The 23,793-nt window shown below is 39.9% G+C and overlaps 1 protein-coding gene across 1 annotated transcript; it reads right to left on the bottom strand.

The window, feature by feature from the left end:
- Positions 1-273: 273 nt before the first annotated feature.
- LOC140122501 (uncharacterized) lies at positions 274-18,758 on the bottom strand. Its single transcript, XM_072143435.1, has 12 exons — positions 18,531-18,758; positions 15,821-15,856; positions 14,372-14,428; positions 11,334-11,396; positions 9,367-9,429; positions 6,632-6,673; positions 6,268-6,350; positions 5,945-6,050; positions 4,625-4,742; positions 3,134-3,322; positions 2,588-2,778; positions 274-2,287 (listed from the first exon to the last, which is right to left on the bottom strand). The coding sequence occupies exons 1-12, from the start codon at positions 18,625-18,627 to the stop codon at positions 318-320; spliced, it is 3,015 nt and encodes a 1,004-aa protein (XP_071999536.1). The 5' UTR covers positions 18,628-18,758; the 3' UTR covers positions 274-317.
- Positions 18,759-23,793: the final 5,035 nt, after the last annotated feature.

Here is a 23,793-nt window from a genome sequence, read left to right as displayed (position 1 = left end):
AAAAAATGCCTTTGTTGTGCATCTGAAGAATTCTACTACTATTAACTGTTTCTTTAACATCACCTGAGTCCCTACCAGAAGCAAAATGATCTTCCTGATGACATGTTCCCTTAAAACTTGACCTACTGAACTACTACTACTTAACTGAACTACTAATCCAATGTGCATGTTACTGATGTAATTCTTACCTGATGATACAAATAATTAATAAATCACTCTAATTAAATATTTTTAATAAAGATTTTTATACAAAAAAATAATATAATACGATCGACAAAATGATAAAAAAATAATAATAATAAATAGCACCAAAAGATTTATTTCAGTGAAGCAGTTTTGTATGATCCCCTTCGTAACTTCCTTTCTCCCACATGATATTCTAGAACAAACTTGCTAGTTTTTGGGTCATTATTAGACCTAATAGTGACATATATGTACTTACTGTCCACCGTACTACAAGAACCTTCCCAGTAACCATCCTTACTGAGGACCAAAGGGAAAAATTCCTTTCCCTTCACACTCACTTCATCAACATCAGGAATCCGAAGCTTGAAGGAGACAGTCTTGTTCTCAGGTAGAAGACCTTCTAGTGGCTCGAAAAGTTCCCATTGCACATCCCAGTCCTCATAAGCTAATGGGAATGGCGGCCATTTTACTGTTGGGTTGTTGCATATAATGAGGTAGTTACACTGGTGTTTGTATACATTACTGTTTTCATGTTTGACATTTACATGCAGCACATAGGTTCCTGACCGTGGAAGATGGACCTTTATCTGCACTTTTCCATCTGTTACCATGTGGAAGACATGTCTTTGGGTCATCTCTGGAGTCATCTGTACTTCATCTGAGTGTAGAGTAGGAAAAATACTAAGTTCCCGCATGAGTAAGAAACTGATAGTGAAACAACCATCCTCTGAATGAATGACAGGGTCAGGGTGTGAAGGCTCCATGAGACCAGCCTTCCCAGTATCTGGATTTGGTCCTACAGGATTATGAAGATTTGAAGGGTAAGGCGGCCATTTTACCTTTGGATTTGAGCAGGTAACTAGATAGTTGCAGATGTAGCCTACAGAGCCATCAAATATCTGTAGAACGAAAGATCCTGAGCCTGGGAGTCGAACATTAAGCTCTAGTTTATAATTCTTTAGGTTTTGGATAACATACATAGCATTGGGTTCAATCTCCATGTCTTCAGACTTTAGACTTACTGTGGTGTTCAATATCCGATCAGTTGAAAAACTAAGAGTAAAGCTTCCATCTTCTGTATGAACAATAGGATCTGTATGTGAAGGCTCAAGCAGTCCAGCCATTTCTGTGTCTTGACTGGGACCAACTGGGTTATGGAGTATACTTGGATAGGGTGGCCATTTGACTTGAAGGTTTGAGCAATGCAATAGGTAATTGCAAATATATCTATTATTACTATCAAATATCTGGAATACATAAGAACCAGAGTGTGGAAGACGGATAAGGAATTCAACTTTATGCTTTTCTGTCCTCTGTATAACATGGTAGAGGATGATCTGCATTTTGTCAGACTTCAGGCTGCTGCTAAGTTTTACAAAGTCATTGAGTTTGAAGCTTATGGTATAACATCCATCTTCTGTATGGATAATGGGATCCAGGTGAGAAGGTTGAGACAGGCCAGCCTTTACTGTGTCATGGTTCGGGCCAACAGGGTTACGTAATAAAGCAGGAAACGGTGGACATTTGACCTTAGGGTTGGAACATATTATGAGATAGTTGCAGAGATACCCCACAACGCTATCAAATATTTGGAGAACATAATGACCAGCTTGCGGGAGATGAACACTAAAGTCCACTTTATGATCTTGTACTGCTTGTATGACGTGATAAAAAATGTTTTTTCCTTCATCAGATTTGAGACTGGCTGTAAGTTTTAACTCCTTCTCCATAGTAAAGCTTATGGTACAGCACCCATCCTGTGTATAAATGACCGCTTTATCATGGGAAGGAGAATGAAGCCCGGATTGCTCTGACAACCAACTTGGTCCAACTGGGTTACTGAGACATTTAGGAATTTTCATCTTGTTGTCAACAGTTTTGCAGTCTATCCTATAATCCACCACCATCTGGTAGGCCTCCTTTGTATCTTTTGTCTTTGCAAAAATTTGTAAAATCTGTTGTCCAGTTTTTTGAGGGTAAATATCAAACTTGGCTTCATGATTTATGACTCTAAACAGGCCGGGATCTTCTGTTTCTTGTAGACTAAAGAGGAATAACAGGTTACCCGTGCTCTCCATAGTGATTGATGCTTTCCCTTTGTCTGGAAAAAACATACACACAGTTACTGAAATAACATAGACATGCCTAAAAATCATAACCAAGGGTTATCTGGAGAATCCGGAAATGTTTTGACAAATATACGTGATGTTGGCTACTTTCCTGGAGCACACGTGTATATACAAAATACAATAATTTTCCACCTCAGTTTGAGGAGCTAAAAAATAGAAGCAAATAGACTTTTGCCTGCAATTGAAAGTTTTTTTAAGCATTGTCCTGCTGAGTGAAAAGCTTCCATGTGGAAACAATCTCTATACCATCACTATCTATGGAGAATGTTTACCTGTTTCTATAACAGCAGTTTCTGGATGAGAAGAAATCAGCCCTAAGCTGTAGAAGTGGCTTCTGTGGTGAACACTTTGCTCAAACTGCTTCTGGGACACTTCTGGCTCCAGTAATTGTAGATTTGTTTTCTTGGGGTAGTGATCGCCAATAAAGAGGGCAGGATGTGTTAGGAAGTAGAACTCATTGTACCTTGAAGGAGAAAGAAAATGCACCGTTAGTGTAGAGTTTGACCAAAATACGTTGGTGTTTTGGAGACTCTGCCCAAGAATGAGAAGTGGAACAATTCAGTTCAACCCAATTAGCAAAGGGGCCTTTTACCCATTTACTCATTATCCTCGTTCATTACCAGAATGGGCTCCTGCACATGAGTTTCTTACTGCTCCATACAGTTGTGCCAAGTCATAATACTGCACATTTAGACCTTGACGGAGACCTACTGTACTAATGGAAATTATCCAAGGAACACATGCTATTGTCTCTTCTTATGTCTCATCTCATAAAACCTAATTTTTGGATCAAAAAAAAAAATAAACATCCTACTTACTTGAAAATGAATTTGCTTATGTTCTCATCAACATGACCAGCCCCCCATGCGGTGTCCACCATGTGCCATCGTCCTTCCAAATATACCATATTCCAGGTGTGGTGCGAGTCCACTGATGTTGTCTGTCCAGGCTTAGATGATGATCCCTTGCAGAAGCCGCTAACAGATTGGCATTGAACACCAACAAGTCTATTGGAGAAACATTATTTTATAAAAATGTGTTCTGAGTGTCAGCATAGGAGTAAAATCTTATAGTTAGATATGCTTGCTAGTAAATATATTAGTTTAATTCATATGATTATACAGTTAAGTCTTCAATGCTGTACCTTTGTATTACTAGTTAAAGACACAACACACATGTACATGTGTATGTGCTGTTTGGTAAGAGAATGATTAAAGTTTATGTACACATTTGAATATAGAAAATATTTCGTCAAATGTAATGCAAATCATCAAAATTTGCAAAAGCGAGAATAACCTATGTGCCACATATACCTACATGTGTGTAATTATAGGTATATGAATAAAAACTCAGCCTGTGTATTGCGATGCTACATACATACTATAATAGGAAGTATCCAGTGTCGGACTGGGAAACCTTGGGCCCACCAGTAACATCTGATCTTGGGGCCCACCAGAGCTATTTAAATAATCTATTCATATAATCATATAAATACATAGGATAGTTGAGATGCTCTATGATAAATATATGTATACATTACAGAGAGGGTATCTTGTCCAGCACTACTTATGCAGAGCCTGGGGGCCCACCTAACTCAGGGGCCCAATGGTGGATCCACCTGTTCACCTATGGGCCAGTCCAAGCCTGGAAGTATGAGACTCCAACTACATAGGCACTGTTTGTAGTCTGTTACCATGTAGAAATTTACTATGTATATGCAGAAGAGATATATATGGAGAATAGTACAGAGGATTTATTTTTTCTTTTAAAAAAATGAAATTTTTACATATAGGATCATTACATATACCCTGAGCAGGGGTTGTGTCATTCATGATATTTATCCCCTATCTACAGGACAGGGAATGTATATATGATCTCGGAGGGACTCTGCTGTTGGACTCTCAACAATCAGCAGAACAGGGAATTGCAAGTGCCCCTTATCCGCTCCATAGAACAGGAACTTCTGTGTTTTGGTTATGTTGTAAGTCCTGTGCTCCATTAACTTTTTTGGTACTTCCAGACGGTTACCAGGATGTACCAATCCTGGAAGTCCTGATAAGAACTATTGACAGGGGAACCCCTGTAGATAGGAAATTAATCTAATTAATGACACAACCCCTTTAAGGCTATGGCTATATGCATCTGTAGCTCCTCCCACTCATAGTGCCTTACGGCCGCACAATTTTTCAGGTAAGATAATTCAGCCATTGGGCTTTATGGGTTGGCTGCTGCACTTTCTTCCAGAGTCTGCATTGGCAATGAGTCAATTGATGCCTCCACATGATGAATATCCTCACTATAAACATCACCTGCACATGTGCTCGAAGAGCGAGGCGTATCCTGCACAAACACCTTTCTTGTTTCTAAACACATCTTCTGGGTCAGAGGGTACCAGGTCCTTATTCTTTAATCCTGCTGTGTCATACTCTAAGACAAACCAGAAAGAAAGAAAAAAAGAAATGAATTGATGAAATGAAAGAACATCCTCTTGTTTTGTATTTTATAGTCAAAAACTGAAGGAGCAGACCTTCATGTGAGCAGATGTGCGCCGTGAGCCGCAAGCTGGATTCAGAAGGAGGAGGTGATCTCTGCTCACCCTTTCCTTCTCCATAGGCAGATATGAGGTTGTTCCACAAATCCAAACAGTAATAGGACCTACCCAGTTTTTTGCAGCAGGCCACACTGCTCGGACATGATGATGTGAGATACAATTTGTTAACAGCACTGTGCCCATGCATATTGCACTTCTATAGCGGCCGTGAACTAGCTGCCATTTTTGCGGCTAGCTCACAGCTACCATCTACGGACATGGGAGTGGAGCCTTACCCTTTCATTTTCTTTGTAAGGTTGAAAAAATAAATTCATCCATCATGTTCAACCTATAAATCCTACATTATGTTGATCCAGTGGGAGGCAACAATTGCTGCACTTTACATTTCCTTTCTAGCCCCCACGGTTGCTGAGATATCAGTCCTTGAATCTGACCATCGTAATCTTCTCTACTGTTAGAAAGGAGGTGCCGGAGCAAAAGAGGAGGGGGTGCGTGTTATGTGAATCTTCTCTGAAACTGAGACCCTCCTCCTGACTTCCTACTCTGACACCCTCCTCCTCTGCTCCAGCGTCTCCTCTCTGGCAGTGGAGAGGATTTCAATAGTCAGATAGTGGGACTGATATCTTAGCAACCGTTGGGGCTAGAAATAAAAGTTCCACGGAATCCCCTGAAATTAGATTAATCATTGTGTAGGTATCTTAGATTACAAGTATGTCTTAGGTGTATTGTGGATATCAGATTTCTTATACAGACTCTTTCTAGAGACTCTTTTGGCAAAAGAGGTGTTAATCCCTAGAGTGCAAATACTTTTTGACATAAAAGTTAAAAAAAAAAAAGTTGCAATCAGTGTTTCCTGCCCCACTGTGGGACCAGTGTGGATTTGTCCCTAAATTTGTACTTTTTCATATTTAATTAATCCATCTATCACATATGGATTCACAGAGTAAGTCTGGAGGAAGGGATGCAAGCAAAATTTGGAGTGGGTTAGCAAAAAGTCACAAATTTGGCAAACATTTAGAAACTGATGTTATTGCAAAATACAAGCGGCCATGTTCTTATATTTGGGATAGGCACATACCTATATGATGACATATCCATGTCCAGATAACTCTTGTCTTCTTCAAGTCAGTGTTGGCGTCACATGTAAGTTCCTTTACTACTTGTTCCAAGGTCACTCCAGTCACCTATAGGGATGATGACGGAGATAATGTAACTTGCATAACAAAATTTACATTACGCATAGTACCCTGACAGCTGGATGTTATAGTGATGCTACATAGAACACTATGATGGCTTTGTACCTACATAGTATAAATTATTACATCTGACATTATTATTTACAATTCACACAATTACAAATTACTTATATAGCTTCTGATAAAACAAGGTCATTGTTTATACCTTGGTGGCATGAAGATCCAATTTCTCAAATTCACTTAAGTCGACCTCTAGGGATTTTAAGTTTGATTTATCCCAAGGATAGGCTGTGTAAGGCAAGGACAGCAAATGGTTAACAAACTCCAATATTAGCAAATGCACTTGCATGATAATAGTGCAGATCGGAACACATTTTATGGGCATGTGTGTAGATAATAATTTATAAAAACTAAATATTTACTAAATGTTTGGATAATGAATCAAAATATATACACCACAGAAAATCCATCACAGATTTTAAGAACACAAAGTGATTCCTGGGTAATATGTGGGTCTTAGGAATCAACAATCACATTCATTCATATATGTTAAATAATGATTGTCTTACTGTAGGTTGATGTTGGGATGTCCGCATTGTTCTGAATGGGATCTGTACAAAAAAGACACAGACACAATCATGTCAGAAATTCTTGTATAAATATTGAATGTGTCACCAAGTAAATATAATCCTATTGACCAGATGCAACCGATCCAATCCATACTGGCAAAGAAATCAAACCCTACATGTCCATAAATTATGTTATGTGTGAGGGTGCGGTCACACGTCGCGTTTACCACATGCGTATAAAAAACGCATTGCAATAGCTGAAGAGTGATTTGCCTAATTAAACAGCTGTTAACACCTGTGTTTACAAAACGCAACAGTTAACGCATTGTTAACACATGCATTAACGCAAGCATTAACATTTGCGTTTTGGAAACGCAAGTGTTAACAGCTGTTTAAGTAGGCAAATCACTCTTCAGCTATTCCAATGCGTTTTTAAACGTTTATAAAGTACTGAGCACACTTCCTGAAAGAAATATGGCTCCTGTGTAATAATCTAGTGGCATTCAGGGGCGTGTTACCAGGGGCCTAGGGATGGAGGGGCAGAGAATCAATTGTATGTGTCCAAGACATGTTCAACATCCCCCACCGTGGCATTTCTTCATTGGCTATAGACAGAATACCGGAGTAGCCTGCTTATGCTGCCTTGAACATGCTATGGTCACGATGCTTGGTATTGAGACCGGAGGACTGAATTACAGCTTGGCAGATCTCCAGCAAGTGGTGCGTGCAAGAAAAGTGGAGGGAGAGGTTGATGGAATAGGTGTGTCCCCCCCCCCCTCCCCCGGGGCAACCCCTGAGGGGGATATAGGGGGTATATAGCCCATGATCCAGGGATCACACAGTGGCACGTGGCGCAAATCAACTAATAGATCTTTATTGGAACTTCAACAGCAGGCAACAGTCTAACATCAGCAACAGGTTCAGCAGGCTGGAAAGCTGGAAGGAGTTCAGGTCCGCAGGAAGGGTTGCTCACAGCCTGGTTAACAGCTTCAAGCTGGGCTGTAAAAGATGGAGACGAGTCCAGATGGTGGACCTCTGCTCTGGAACTTAGTCTCCTGACTGCATCAAGGTGCAGGCAGCTGGCCTGTGACACCTTTACTTCCTGGTAGTGTGTCTGGATGGCAGAAATGGGGGGGGCGTGCCATCGGACAATCCAAATGATTCGGACTGAGTGCGGGATTTAACTTTCAAATTGTGTTGCAAGATCAAGCACTTACATGCACCAGGAAGAGGAAGGTGAACTCTGTCGGACTTGAGCGGGGAAGCTACACATGCGGAATATCAGCCGCACAATCTTAGTGAATCGCAGCAGAGAACATTATCGTCAGACAATAAATGCACTTTCGGGGAATTCCTCTGGACGGGTAAGTAAATGTGCCCCTATATGATGTCATTAGGCAGCGAAACTGCTGCATTATACTGTGTGCACTGGCAGAACACGGACTGAAGTAACGCTGCTTGCGCTGCTGTACAGGAAGAGAAAAGAGGAAGCCATGTGGCACCAGGGTGCCGGAGGTTGGTACTGAGTTTATTTATTTTCTTAATATGAAGAGGGGCCCTTCTGCTGTATTTATTAGTGAGGGGGCTGTGCTGGGCATGTCATTAGCAAGGTGGCTGTTATGGACATAGAAGCTCTGGTAACATCCCCCAAAGCCCTTCAGGATCATTAACAACATTTTAAAAGTTGATTTTAGAAGGAAAGAGGCCATGTATAACAAATATAAGAAGATTGCCACAGTCACCGTGCCTGGAGTAGGGGTCTCTGGTTTATCATGATGGATTTTGATGGTAGATTTCCTTTAAACACGGCACCCAACCATGTGGAATATAGCAGAGAAAGGATGGTGATCAGAGATAAATGTGATTCTGACCTTTAGCCCCTAAGATTGGAGAGATTACTTTCACTTGCAGTTCTGTGTTCCTGGAAGCTCTGAGTCTCTTGAAACCTCCCAGCCTTACAGATAGCTGTTACTATTGAACCCTGCCTTCCTATAGATAAGTGTTTAGGCTTGCACAATCCCTTTTAGTGACTGTCCACAGTGAATAGTACAGTATACTATGCAGGCTTTAGCTTTCTGTCTTCAACTATCGGCTTTGCTGTGTGGCCTGGAATGGTATAGCAGAGCCATCTCATTATCGGTGAGTGTGGGCAAGCTTATTAAAACCTTCATATCTTAATATGATGCAGGTAAATATATTATTTACTCTTATATCCTATATAATACCACCCTTATGTCTCTGTAACAATTTGGTATTGTTATCAGTGAAATACTTTAGTGAAGATATACATGTAATATAATAGAAACAGGGAAGTGGTAGAGGGCCCTACACCAGTTGAGTGGGAATCAAATTTCAATAAACCCCCCTCCATTAGTGGTTCAGTCAATCGGGGCTAAGCTCTAGTAATCTGGCCTGTGTTCCTGGTTTTATGTTTTTGTTACAGCCCTTTTAGCTGGTGCTTTGTATCTTTGCTTGCTGTGCACCGCTAATCGGTTGGAGTTCCAGATGTTGGCCACACAACAATCTGATTTGGATGACTTAGCCTAAGTATAGGTAATCAATATCTTTAACTAGGGAACCCCCTTAAGAAACCCTGGTCTATAAGATATAGTCAGATAGTAAAGAGAAGGAAGTGTTATTTGATTTTTTTTTAATGGAGCAGTTTTTTTCTCTTTTATTAGTCTCTGTGGGTGTGCAGACAATAACCACGGGCTGTTTGCTTTCTGATTACTCACCAGCGCTGTGATTACTTTTCTTTCGCTTGATTTCTTGCTTGTCCTTGTAAAAGCTTCTGCTTCCTTATAAAGAGGGAAAACACTGATAAATTCCGGTGACAGATTTTCGGTTTCGAACACATACTTTGCATACCGGCTCTCTTATCTGAGAAGACCACCTCTCATCACGCACATTTTGAGGGGGGTTTTACTGTATAAATTATTAAAGCAAATATGACTAAATAATGTTACATGTAGAATGTAACAGTATTTAGTATTTAACCCCTTACTGACTAGACCTTAAATCCTACACATTGATGTAAGAGCCATGACTTCAGATATTTAATGTAATACCTTACAAAATTGAGCAATTTTTATTTTGGGACACATAGGGCTAGTTATTTAATTTAAATGTTAAAACATATCCATCATTTCAGATGCATCTTGATATTATGTGGGGGAGCATTTTTATAATATACGTCCTTAAGAAATTTTGCTTAGTTTGTAAAGAAACAGGCTGCAAAGTCCCCCTTAGTTACAATGTTACTTCTACATTGCTATGGAAAAGACTGATCTTTTTCTGCTCTTTTCCTACACAGTTGTGAATGTTAATCCTTTCTGCTCTCTCCCTGGCTGTAGTATGCTGTGAGCAGTGTTTTAAAAGATCAAACTAAAAGGGAAGGGATTTACCCCTGCACTTTTATCTTGATCTTTGCTCATAGCATACTACAGCCATGGAGATAACATAAAGCTGTGTAACAAACAGGGGAGGTGAGAGAGACCGTCTTTAATCTTGTAGACAGATTTGCCATAGCCACATAGAAGTTACATTGGAACTAAGGGGAACTTTGTAGTCTGTTTCTTTACATAATAAGCAGAATTCCTTAATGAAGTAGATTAGAAAAATGTTAACAACACTCCCTACCACATAATAAAAAAAATCAAATGATGGTTACTTACAAATAATATATTATAATAATAATTGATCTTTGATGGGGTTATAGAGTTTTCATTTATTTTAGAGAGCTCAATTTTTTCTGAGAAATAATATATAATTAACGGGGGGGGGGGGTAATGTTTAAAATTGGTTGCTGGATGTAGTGTCAACCACGCTCTCTTTCACTCACTCCACTTGGCATGGTGGTAGTGGCATAAAGGGTAAAATAATCGCAATGCCTGCTGGGTTGCAAAAAACTGGTATACAAGCCTTGATAAATGTTTGCCAATTAATTTAATTTTGTGTTTTTCTATATTTAAGAATAATTCAGTGGGGGGGGGGGGGTTCTTATAAAGTCAGTATGTTGCATATATTATAATGTTTAAAAGGGAACTGTAAATATATTCATTTATTTCATGGCCACAGTATATACATTATATAATAGGGGACATCATATTTCTTATAATATATTTGTTGTATATGAGGGGCACGGTGTTGTTGTAAGGGATAAATATTATTTAGGAGCACAGTGCTTTTATCCAGTGGAATCTATACTGCAAGTGACTGTGGAACGCAGTGTGGAACATGTGCTGCACAGAGTTACAGGCATCTGGGGGCAAATTCAGCAGTGATAACTCTTGGACAGAAGAATCCATCATAAAGTTTTATACCCAAAGGGGCCATTCCTGACTGGTAGGTTACTACATGCCATTACTACCTGTCAATACTGTAGTCACTGAATAATCTTCTACATTTTGGGACAATGATAAGCATGTGTTATGGTAAAACTGTAATATGTGCACTTGGAGTAGGGGGAAGCCCACAAGATTTGCCTGTATGGGGCTCCAAAGTTCCTTATGGAAGCCCTGCCCCCATGACCAGCCCTAGGTTAAGATCTTCCTTCTGATTTACAGTAAGTAATAAGTCATTTTCTTTGGTGTTTATACACAATGGAGGATGGAGAATTTATTTGGATGTGTTTATCCTGTGATTTTCCTATTAACATTATCATAGCAAGTGTATTAAATGACTTCCTTACCATAATACTTACCTGGTTTAACTGTTTGTTTACCATTCTCTACACTGGAAGAGACTGTTTCATCCTCCACGATCACTACAAAAAAGAAGAGCAGGTGTCATACAAGAGTAAAACCAACAACCTGTTCAGCTTCGAGGTTAGAATTTCTCTACTGATCATTAATGACATTTTTCCCAGTTCTAAACTTAAAATGTGGTCCGTCCCTTTAATGGCTTCTATTTACAGTCCACCTCTCCTTCACCTTTGAAACCTCTCAGGGTGGAATGATCGGAATGTTTTGTAAATGAAAGAAGGATAAGTCCACATTTCATCACAGCAATCATTAACCCATTCTTCACCTTTATGCCATAGTTAAAGTTTTCTTTTGGTTCTTTTAAGGGGGTTTTCCTAATAATTATATATTCCTTATTCACAGGATAGGTGATAATTGTCTTATAGCTGGGCATCAGACTCACTGCAATTCATTAGAACAGGGGCCTGCAAGTTCCCACATGTCCTCCAGGAGCCGTTGCTCAACCAAAACCTGATTCACTTCTATGTGACATTCGTGATAGCTTTCTCCACCAATCCCAGTAAAGTGTATGGGGAACTTGTGAATGGAATTAAAGGGGTTGTCTGACTTAATTAAAGCTCTGAGGGTGAGCTGGGAGAGCTGTTAAAAAATAACCTTATACTTACCTCCTATACACTCCAGCTTTCCTAAGTTGGGGTTCATCTGAGCTGTGCCCCTGTTTGCTTACTGGGACTCGGCACCTCCGCTCTGTCTACTTTGATGGCCTGGCACACCCACCCATTGGACAACTCTAAACTCCAAAGTCTCCAAATTGGGTTGTCTTCTCTTGGACCTTTGGGGTCTACTATTGGGTTAGAGCCTGGGCACAACTAATGATCTACTGGTACAACTTTAAATGCATGGGATGAAATTTCATAAAATATACTTGTAGCGATCAAGAAATAATTTATTATTTACATTTATTTAACCCTTAGCGGCAACAGTTAAAAACCAGTGGCACTTAGGAACCACCCTGTGACGACATCTGGGAGCAATGGTCCATCTCCATGACAGCCCTGGGTCTTTGTAAGACCTGAGGCTGTATGTTTTATGGCCATTGTATGTGCCAGTGGCTGTACTGTAGTATATCAGTTTATGGTAGGATCAATCAGATAACCAAGGGCTAAACTACCCTGGGGGGGAGGGGTTGAAAAATAGTGAAGAAAAAGTGAAAAAAGAAATAATTGAAAAAAAAGAAATAATCAAATCAAAACATGTTAGGTATCGTCACGTCCCACAAAATGTCTGATTTATCAAAATATAATAACAGTTATTCCCGGCGTTGAACTCTGTAATGAAATATAGCGCCCGAATGTTGAAACGCTTCTTTTCAACATTTTGCAACAAATAAAAAATTTTATAAAAACTGATCAAAAGGTTGTACAGTCCTCAACATGATAGCAATGCAAAAGTCAGCTCATCTTGCAAAAATGACGTGTAACACAGCTCCATACAACGCAGTAAGCAAAAGTTATTAGCCCCAGAAGATGGCGAAATGAAGATTTTATTTGCACAGAAGGTTTATATTTTTTTAAAATGTTATAAAACACATTAAAACCTATATAAATTTAATATCCCTTTAATCATATCGACCCGAAGAATAAAGAAGACAAGTCAGGTCAAACCATGCCCACAAGAAAATGGGGCAAATACATTTTTTCACCAATTTCACTGCATTTGGTAATTATTTCCTGCTTCCGGCATGGATAATTAAATACCGTCACTATGAAGTTCAATTTATTATTCAGCTCTTTACATGGAAAAATAAAAATGCTGGTGAGTATAAAATGAAAACACAAAATTAAAAAAGGGCCTGGTAGTTAAGGGGGTTAATAGTGAGGCAACTGCTAATTGCTGGAGGTCACAGCGGAGAAATCCCAAGTGCTTAATGACCAACAACCAACCGCTGTGTCATAGAAAAAAGAAAGTCCCCAAAGGTCTATTCTGGCCTTTGAGGGACATTAAGTAAAAATAAAGTGAAAAATAAGAAATAAAAAACCCATAAAAATACCCCCAAAATGTCTTTGCCTCTCTAGTAACGAACGTCACCCTAAACGACGCCCAGTTACAATAAAATAGTCTTGTTATATATCAAACTTTGTGGCATAAAATACCAAACACTATTGTAATGTTTGCTTTACTGTATTACAGTAACAAATAAAAATAGCTAAAATGTAAGAAAACGTAACTAACATAACAGTTTTTTTAAAGACTCCTGTATTTCTACTGAAAAAAATGTCGCAAAAATCATGTTGCTAGTTTTAAAAAAACGTGTTGGGCTTCCTTGTTTGAAATTGGACATGTGTGTTTTTTTTAATCATACTAACTATGCCACTATGTAGCTATAAAAAAGGTTACTTTTTATTTTTAGTTTACTGTTTAGTGGGAATTTTTGTTCATGTAACACAACTTCAGTTTCCCTATACAGTAAACCGGGAGATTCTTGGTTACTCTGGTTCTATGCAAATACTGTATATAATGCTTAGTGTTATGTTAGGATGTAGCATAATGTGGGTCTCACACACCTACATGCTTCTGCTGCTACTATCTCATCTGGAGACAATCTCTTTTGTGGGCTTTTTTTTAATGTTTAAAAATGGTTTAAAAATAAAAATATTGACAGTTGTATTATTTAAACTTTAATTTCCATATAAGTAATTAAAAAAAAATATCAAAAGGTAAAAAAAAATTCCCATTGCTTCTTTGCACCCTTTAGCCACTTTTTTTTCAAATTCCTTTATTGAAGGCTAAATGATGGGCCACTTTTTTTTTTTAAAGAAGTGGGCAGAGCCAAATTGGAGTTGAGGTGGTCTCGGGAAGGACCGCTTACACCCAATAGATTTACTATAACTTGGATCTGATTATACCTTCTCTCACATTTGTTGTTACAAGATTTTATCATATTCATACATTTCTCTTAAATATATCAATATGTATATAAATGTTTTATAGCCATTTATAGATGTAAGTATATAACAAAACATAGTTTCTTTCATACCATTGTTATGGGGAGACATGCTTGTTCTTACATCCGCGGTGGTAACATTTGTTTCTTCTGTATAAGAGAGATATGGAATATGAATAGAACGGACAGTTATGGTATTAATATTTACTGCCATCTAGAGTGCAGAACATGAATCTAAAGCTTGACCAAAAAATTTATGACAATTCAGTGAGTTTTGCAAAGTGTTGGTGTTCTACAATTTAATAGGTATGTAGCTACAATACAGCGGGGCACATTTAGTCGGACTGTTCATGTTCTTCATGACTAAAACGGCTTGGACAGATATCTAAGAAGTGTATGTGCTGTGATTGTGGGTTGCACACTACCCTTTTGTGGCGGGGATGCTCTGTCCTCCATGCAAAACAAATTAGGGCCCGTGTTGAAGGATGGTCCGACTGATTTGGACCAAGTGCACCCCAAAAAAGTTGGTGAACTCTGTTGGACCAGTGCGGAGAAGCGATAGATTCATGACTTCTGGCGCACAATATTAGTGAATCGCCGCACACAGCATTATACACATTGGGGCTCATTTACTAAGGGTCCGCGGAGCGCATTTTCGACGGGTTTCCCAATGATTTCCGAGTTGCACCGCATTTAACAGGGGTTTTTGTCGCACGCGATCGGATTTTGGCATATCGGCGCCGTCTTTCACGCGACACAAATTGGGGGCATGGCCGTCGGACGATCCAATGGAAGCGACGGATGCAGGAAATCAGGCGGACGAGCTACGTGAATCATGCCGGACTTCATCTTCGTCGGATCGTCCAGATCAGGGATCGCGACAGGACCGAGTAAGTAGATTTGCCCCATTCTGTGAACTCTGGTGACCTGGTAAGTAAATATGCCCCAATATGTATGTAGATGGATATGAGATAGGTTAGTAGATAGAGTAACATAGTCATCAAAGAAGAAGAAAAGTTTATAGTTCAGGCACAACATTGAGGCAGATTTACTTACCGGGTCCATTCGCGATCCAGCGGAGCGTTCTCTGCGTAGCATTCGGGTCCGCCCGACATTCACTAAGGTAGTTCCCCCGATGTCCACTAGGTGTCTCTGCTGCGCTGAAGTCCATCGGAATGCACTGAACTTCACCGTCCTACCCTGGGTGCAGGTAAACGCGTGTCAAGCGACCCTTTTTTTTTAAAAAAATCCTGCGGTTTTTCTGAATCCATCAGGTTTTTTACGGCCATGCCCCCCGATTTCCATTGCGTGCATGCCGGCGCCGGTGCGCCACAATCCGATCGTGTGCAATTCAGGGAAAATCTGCGCAAAACGGAAATATTCGGATAACCCGTCGGAAAAACGTGATTCGGGCCCTTAGTAAATGACCCCCAATGTCTACCTCCTCTTCTTCACTCATATTATAATTCTACAAGATGTTTAGCTCTATTATATGTAACTGATTGGGACATTTTTATCATATCATATAATTATATTACTTACCAAAATCTCTTCCCTCTGATTCATGTTTTTTTAGACCTAGATTTCAATTATAAACAAATATTAATAGGGTGCATGAAGACAGATGCATCCATTATAGTTGCATTTGGCAACAATATAAGTGCAAATAAACTTTTAACAAAAATTACATACAAACGAATATTCCAGCTTTTAGCAGTGTGTATTAATCAGCTTTCCTTCCTGTCATGTCCTTCCCTTCACATAGACAGCCAGTAGATAAGGAGAAATTGATAAAGTTTCTAATGACTTAACTCCCCACTAACAATCATTGAATAGACTTATCTCCTGATCAAATGAAATGTTCTCTAGGTATGTAAGGAGATAATATTCAGTCTCCTATCCATATCCATCTGCTGTGACTTAAAGGTGTTAACCACTATTAAGAAATTTTACCAGGGTAAGTGCAAGACCATAATAGGGTCACCTATATTATACTTACCCTGTTAAATTTTCTCTGTAGTCTGTGGAAGTCATGTAACCAGCTGGCTTTGGGGCAATGCATTAAGACAGTGATGGCGAATCTTTTGGAGACAGAGTGCGCAAACTACAACCAAAACCCACTTATTTACCGTGAAGTGCCAACATGGTATTTTAAGCAGTAACTTATTGCTACCTGTTCAGCCACATCTTTGCCGCCTGAGGCAAACAATACAGTTGAAAGAAGGATGGCAAATTCAGACTCTCGTTGTAGCTTCTCTCCAGGGTCTCTCTGTATAGGAAGAATGCTTGGTGCAGCAGGATGACCTCCAAAGATAATGCAGTTTTATCCACACCTTCTCTCGCAGTTAAAAACAGCCAATGAAGTGTCGCTTTAAAATAGCGCTAAGAGCAGCATCTCTTAAGTTGCCTGGGACTTGGTCCTTTTTGGTAAACTCTGTCCTGGGGTGATGATCTGAGTGCCCACAGAAATGGCTCCAAGTGCCACCTCTGGCGCCCGTGCCATAGGTTCGCCACCACTGCATTAGGACATGTGCATGCCCCTCCAACCACTGATATGGGAGTGGTTATCACAGTGGAGGTGGGCATACAGTAATGACTGCATGGCCCCCTTCATCTACCAGAAGCCATTAGGGCCCGGGACATCACAGGTAGTTATAAGTCCTGCTGCCAGTAGGTCACATGTCCCACATCTCCTGCAGACTACAGAGAAATTTCACAAGGGTAGGATATGGGTTATCCAATTAGAGACTTAAACTAACCATGATAAAGTTTTTCATTAGCGGTCAACCCGTATTATCAGAGTATTTATCTATTCCACAAGAGGACCTAACACCACCTCCATCAACACCAACTTTTTGCAGCCTTTAGTGTCACCACACCTTTTATTGGTGTTATTTTGACACCCAATATGCTTATAAGGCAATTAGATCGTTGAACCTAGAATTGACTTACAAATGCTGCTGCAAAATACTGTGTGGAATACTCAGTGTCAGACTTTTTTTTATCAAATCTTATGAAATAGACCCAAGTAGTCTCCAAGTTGGGTTGTCTTCTGGTGGACCTGTGGGGTCTAATATTGGGTTAGAGCCTGGGCCCACCCAATGATCTACTGGTTCTCTGGGGGGGCGGGGCACAGTCAAATACTGAGAATAATGCTACATAGATATACCCCCTGCATACATACCCTAGTTGGTTTGAGTCACAAAACGTTATTGACACTGGCATCTAGGTGAAGGTGTTAGAAAAACCGCCTCAACCCTGACAAAAGTGAGCTTTGATCATTGCTTTAAATACCTTCGGAGTTATTTATATCTATGCACCTTTTACTGCAGAGTTATAAATCATTGGCATGGCTCTCATCGTAACACACTTCACAAAGTAGAGTATGTCCTACTCCAATCTAATACACAAGGGTCAATGACCAGGCAGACCCAAGAGATCCTTCACCTTCTTAAGACAATCTAAAGTTGTTCAGGTCACTTCCTTATCTGTTCATCAATTAATTATGTGATCTTTTAGTTGTACATTTATTTCTTATCACTGAAGGGGCCAGAACATTCTTGAGACCACCACAAGAACATTTTGGACACTGCCTCCAATGCCGTGAAAGCTATACACATGTACCATATTTTTCGGACGCACAAAGGCGCACCAAAAATCTTTTGATTTTCTCCGAAATCAAAGGTGTGCCTTATAGTCCAGTGCACTTTATATGTGAACTGTACTTACAGACAACAGCTGCCTTGAACTGTGCACAGGTCTGCCACCTGCTGGTCATTCATCCTTATAATCAGGTGCGCCTTATAATCTGGTGCGCCTTATATTCCAAAAAATGCAGTACAAAGAAATCCTCTCTGATATTAGGATCAGTTCTTATCCCTTCTGTAGGAGTGTCTCCCTAACCAGAATGATGGATCTCATCGGATAGAGATTTTGCAGTTATATTACTCGCTAGCATATCAAATAAGTTCATTTCGATCTTGTTCAATAGCAAATCTGTTATATTTGCCATTATTACATGAGATTAAAATTGATCATACAATGGAATACAGAGAAAGACACACATCTACCATGCTCTAGGTAAGATGTCCATACAATCCTATCAATTACTTTCGGACAAGTAGGGAGGATTTTTTTTTTTTAAATTGCCATGCCAGGGTTGTCCTTAATGTCCAATCAAATCTCCCTGAGACTATGTACAGTAATACACAGATACAAGACAGTATTAAACATGTAAAGGAGTAGTACTTACACAGGCAGTACACACACAAGTAGAACGGAAGTAGAGGAAAGCAGAGAATCGCCAACAATATCCTTTGCCAGTGATTGAGTCGGTGGTGCGGTGCCATGATGCATTTCAGCCAATGTGATACTCTGTATGTGCCTTGTTCTTGCTGTTTGCTGTGTTACTGACTGCATGAACTTTAAACTGCAATGTGCATAAAACCTCACAGATACGAGATCTACATGACGCACTGTCAACACAATCCCTACTTGAACGTGAGTTTGGGTGTGCTCACATGCCCTTTGACAAAACACCTTATTTCCTCCCCTGTACTGCCTTACATAGTAGACTGATAATACACACAAGAACTGGAGCTGAAAACATAACGTCTCCCTCTTCTCAGATCTACACTGGTAATTGTTCTGTTTTAAAGCAAATGCCTGAAGACCTTTGTGGGCAGGATTGTTCTACTGACCTTAGAAATGTCATAAACTTCAAGCCAACTAGTCAGAAGTAGAAAGAGAAAAAACAGTGTGTAGTCTGAAAACCTTGATATACTACCTAGAAGACTATGGGATAGCTGCCAGGGAAGACTGCCAAGTATTGCTATGGGCTTCCGTGATAAAACTGAAAACTTTTTTGCTCTACTGCCTAAAGAGACTCTCCACCCAGGATACTAACAAAACTTTACTGTACTTAAGTATAAATAGTCAATGTATCCCCTTCCGTGCCCCTGTTCTGCTCCAGGTGCCTTTGTGTGTTACTCACCTCCTCCATCATGTCTCTCCTAAAATAACAGCTTACTATTACAGGGAAGTTGTAAGTCACAGACACATTGCAACTACAACTTACAGACAGTTTCCCTGAGATTTGTGTTTAGAAAAAAATTAGCATCAAATATGTTTGTATGTGCCGTGTTTTGGATACCCGGTAGAAGTCAGCAACCATTTACGAGTCCAACCCTCAAGCTCTCATGTCAAGGTAGAGAAGGATGTCCCGGCCCTAGACTCACCCACAACCCCTGTCCCCTACTTAAAGGGGTTATCCGGGTTTAAAAAATTTCTTATGGCCGGGCTGGGGAGGGCTAGTTAAACATAATAAACATGGACTTACCTCCTCCGGCGCCGCTGATGTCCCGCGCAGCGGTCCCTTCGATCCGTGCCCCTGTTTGTTTACAGGGGCACGGAAGCCGCGCACAGGGAGCTTCCGGTCCGCGTTGTGGACGGCTCCTCCCATCCGTCCCTATCTCTCAGCGTTATAAGCGCTGGGAGATGGCGCGCATGGGAGCTTCCGGCCGTCCTGTGCGCACTTGTAAATGAAACCGGCGCACAGAGAAGACCGGCCGCGGCGCGGGACATCGGCAGCACCGGAGGAGGTAAGTACATGTTTATTGTGTTTAAATAGCCCTCCCCAGCCCGGCCATAAGAAATTTTTTAAACCCGGATAACCCCTTTAACAAGACTTGCAAACCCAATTGGTTAGGGGCTTCTTGTCAACCAGCCCTACACTGACGGAGTGCAAAAAAAAAACACACACACAGAATGACAGATAAAAGATAACAGAACTGGATCATATCCAAGGCGGCAAAGCAGAAAATCAGGTGATACAGACGTGGTTTTTATGTACTCATACACGCAGTGTGAAGTATTATACTTTTTATACCGATTGTGTAAAACATTTGGAAATAAAACTGGTGAATGTGCGTCATCCTCTAAGCAAAAAAATCCAGTACAGTATGCTATGACACTAGCAAATAAAAAGGTGTTGTAAAACCAGGCTAATCTGGCACCCGCACGTCTGGAATGTCAACTAGTGGAACGCAACAAAAAGCAATTGTTCAGAACCATCAGAAAAGATCCAAACACTGGAACACAGAAAAACATATTACTGCAAGTCTTACTCTTGCACCTTATTGCTCTCAGTTTTTCTTGCAGGTCACTATTCCCAGTATTAGAGTCAGAAATTTGAAATGCCTCACATTTTTTTTAAATACATTTGATGTTTATTTTCTACTCTATTCTCTTATTCTCTATGAACTTAAGGCAGTGATGGCCAACCTTTTGGAGATAGAGTACCCAATGTACAACCAAAACCTATTTATATGTCGCAAAGTGCCAACAAGACAATTTAAGCAGTAACTTATTAATCCTTGCTGTGTCACAGGTTTCTATCATATTGGCGTCCTGAGTTCACCAATACAATAGAAAGATGATGGAGAAATTTGAAAATCCCCTGAAGAAGAAGAATCAGGAGCGCCAACAATAATCTGTTTCTATCCACACCTTCCTGCAGTAACCCCCCTGGCAACCAAGGATGTCACTATAAAATGGCAAATCCCGGGCTGTAATGGACCACAGGAGGAAGCCTTGAGTCCCATCTGGCAAACTCTGTGTTAGGGTGAAGGCCTGGGTGCCCACAGAAAGGGCTCTGAGTGCCACCTCTAGCACCCATGCCATAGCTTCGCCACCACTGACTTAAGGTGTAGATGAAGGATTGTACACCAATCACTGAAATGCTGGTGCGTGCCCCCTCTAGCGGGATCTGCTCTTCTCTTATCTTATTATGTCCTTGTTTTTAAGAAAAAAAATGGATTTAATAATTATGCAAATGAGCAGGGCATTAAAAGATAAAAGAAGAGCAGATCCTGCCAGAGGGGGTGCACATCAGTATGTCAGTGTGCTTGGTTTACCATCCTTCATCCTGGTGGTAGATGTCCTTTTAGGGATAATGAGAACATTGGGGCATATTTATAAAGGTTTTACAAATATATTGGGGCAGATTTATCAAGTTGCCCATGGCAACCAATCACAGCTCAGATTTCATTTTACCAGTGCTCATAAATATTTGAAAAGGGAGCTGTGATTGGTTGCCATGGGCAACTAGAAATATTCTGACTTTCAGACACTTGATAAATCTGCCCCAATGTGTTACATATTTTGTTCCTAAAATAAAATAAACCTACACAAAATTGAGCAATAATTACTGTTTTGGTTAGTACACCTACCATACAAAAAATATTAAAGATAGCACATCCTGCAGAAACCAAGCACTAATAAGGCTCAGCTCCATCAAATGATAAATGCATGAATTCAAGCACGACACCACAGACGGGGTCACTCTGCTCACTTTTGTTCACCGTTTTCGGGATTACACGGCTTGCACAGGTATTTAAGAAGTGTCTGCGCTTGGATTTTAGCGCATGTGACCCTTTTGTTGCGCTGGCCTCCATGCGACACATACAGTATTGGGAGGTGTGCAGTTGGACGATCCAACTGATTCAGACTGAGCGTAGGATTTAATTTTCAAATTGTGTTAAAAGCCGTAGGTGTATAGCCTTGGGGCTACTGACTGCTGGCAGGATTGGGGTCATGTGGAGGTGAATGGGTTCATCCCCTGAAAGAGGTTGGTTAATTGACTATCGTGGGCTACGTGACTGCGGGCAGGCTAATGGTAGCCACTCCTGGAAGTCCGGGCTTAGGCTTTAAGAAAGGACTGGTGATCCCACTCACCCTCTTTCCTGTTTTTTTCCCCCTCCCTCCCTCCCTTTATTAATGAAAAGATAGTGAAATGTCACAGCTGGCGTTTTTTTGTAGTTGGGGGTGAGAATGACATTTCAGGTGCCCTTAATCTGGTAATTAATTAATTAATTAATTAATTAAGGTTATATTATAGTTAATAAAATTGATACTCTCTGGGTACGGTCACACGTTGCAGTTAAAACTGCATCGCAATTAGTTTTGATGTGGTTTTAGGTGCAGTTTTGTCAATTTTACAGGTGTTACAGGTAAGCCTTTGTTGCAATATGCAGCAAAGACTTACCGGCTATGGAGAGGGCTCGGTCCGCGATTACTGCATTTAACCCCGTAACGGAAAATAGCACCCAGAATCAAAAATGGCACTTTATTGCCATCTTGAGAAATATAAAAAAATCAATAAAAAGTGATCAAAAGGTCATACAGTCCTAAAAATGATAACAATGAAAACGACATCAAAAGTCGTAAAAAAAATTTTTTTTGTACAGGAGGTTTTAATTTTTGCAAATGTATGAAAACATTATAAAACCTATACAAATTTGGTATCCCCATGATTGCACCAACCCAAAGAATAAAGTAGACGTGTCATTTTGGGCGCACAGTGAAAGTCATAAAATTCAAGCTCACAAGAAAACATGTTTTTTCACCATTTTCACTGTATTTGGAATGTTTTCCCCGCTTTCCAGTAAACGACATGGAAAATTAAATACCATCACTATGAAGTTCAATTTGTTACGCAGAAAATAAGCCATCACAGAGTTTTTTATGTGGAAAAATGTAAAAAGTTATAGATTTTTGAAGGTGGGGAGTGAAAAATGGAAGTGAAAAACTAAAATGGCCAGGTCGTTAAGGGGTTAAGTATGGCCTAAGTGGCTTCAGGAATTCCCCCATTATGTTTTGGAGACTGAAATACTTGACTTGTTTCATAAAGAAAAGTAGAAAAACCAAATAACTTTCATTTAGTTCCAATGAAGCAAAAGACAAATTGTCAAAATTGATTTCATGGGGCAAAAGGACAAAAACAAAAGTGGATCCAGTAATGGTTCAAAAGGTATAAAAAGTTTCTACATCTGTTTTTATGACCCAAAATGCCAAAATAACCAAAAATGCCATTGGTCTTACAACATTGTCGTATAATGGAGAGGATAGCCCTGCCCAGATTATTGTCACCCAAGTACAGCAGATGGAACCAATGGATGTCAGTCCTCATTCGCAAAGACCATATTAAGTACCTCATGTGGTATGTGAAAGTATAAATTATAGAGATAAAAAAAATTACAAATTTAAAAAAATCTTTATTACATTTTATATAAATTAAATGCTTTGAGTATTAAGTAAAGCTTCAAATTAACAGAACATTGTGGACTAGGTATATAATGTTTGAGCTCAATGACTTATTTCATATTTTAGGAGATACTGCCAAGTACAGGCAGTCCCCGGGTTACATACAAGATAGGGTCTGGAGGTTTGTTCTTAAGTTGAATTTGTATGTAAGTCGAAACTGTATATTTTATAATGGAAGTTCTAGACAATTTTTTTTCTTTTGCCCCAGTGACAATTGGAGTTTCAAAATTTTTGGTGTAATTGGACCAAGAATTATCAATAAAGCTTCATTACAGACACCTTACAGCTGATCATTGCAGTCTGGGACTATAGTAACATCCAGAGAGCTTCATCAGAGGTCACAGTGGGCAGAGGGGTCTGTCTGTAACTATGGGTTGTCTGTAAGTCGGGTGTCCTTAAGTAGGGGACCGTCT

This window comes from Engystomops pustulosus, chromosome 3, assembly GCF_040894005.1.
Source record: "Engystomops pustulosus chromosome 3, aEngPut4.maternal, whole genome shotgun sequence".
In the NCBI taxonomy this organism is placed as follows: domain Eukaryota; kingdom Metazoa; phylum Chordata; class Amphibia; order Anura; family Leptodactylidae; genus Engystomops; species Engystomops pustulosus.
The sequence above is the reverse complement of the archived record's forward strand: the minus strand, read 5'-3'. Positions and strand labels throughout refer to the sequence as shown.

What these genes read in the sequence shown, in the direction of transcription:
- LOC140122501 (XM_072143435.1), bottom strand. Translation starts at nt 18,627, where the DNA reads ATGGCACCGCACCACCGACTCAATCACTGGCAAAGGATATTGTTGGCG. An exon ending in CTTGTGTGTGTACTGCCTGT is followed by an intron (nt 15,857 to 18,530) that starts GTAAGTACTACT and finishes ATTGAAATCTAG; the next exon opens with GTCTAAAAAAACATGAATCA. An exon ending in TAAACAAACAGTTAAACCAG is followed by an intron (nt 9,430 to 11,333) that starts GTAAGTATTATG and finishes CCTCTTTATAAG; the next exon opens with GAAGCAGAAGCTTTTACAAG.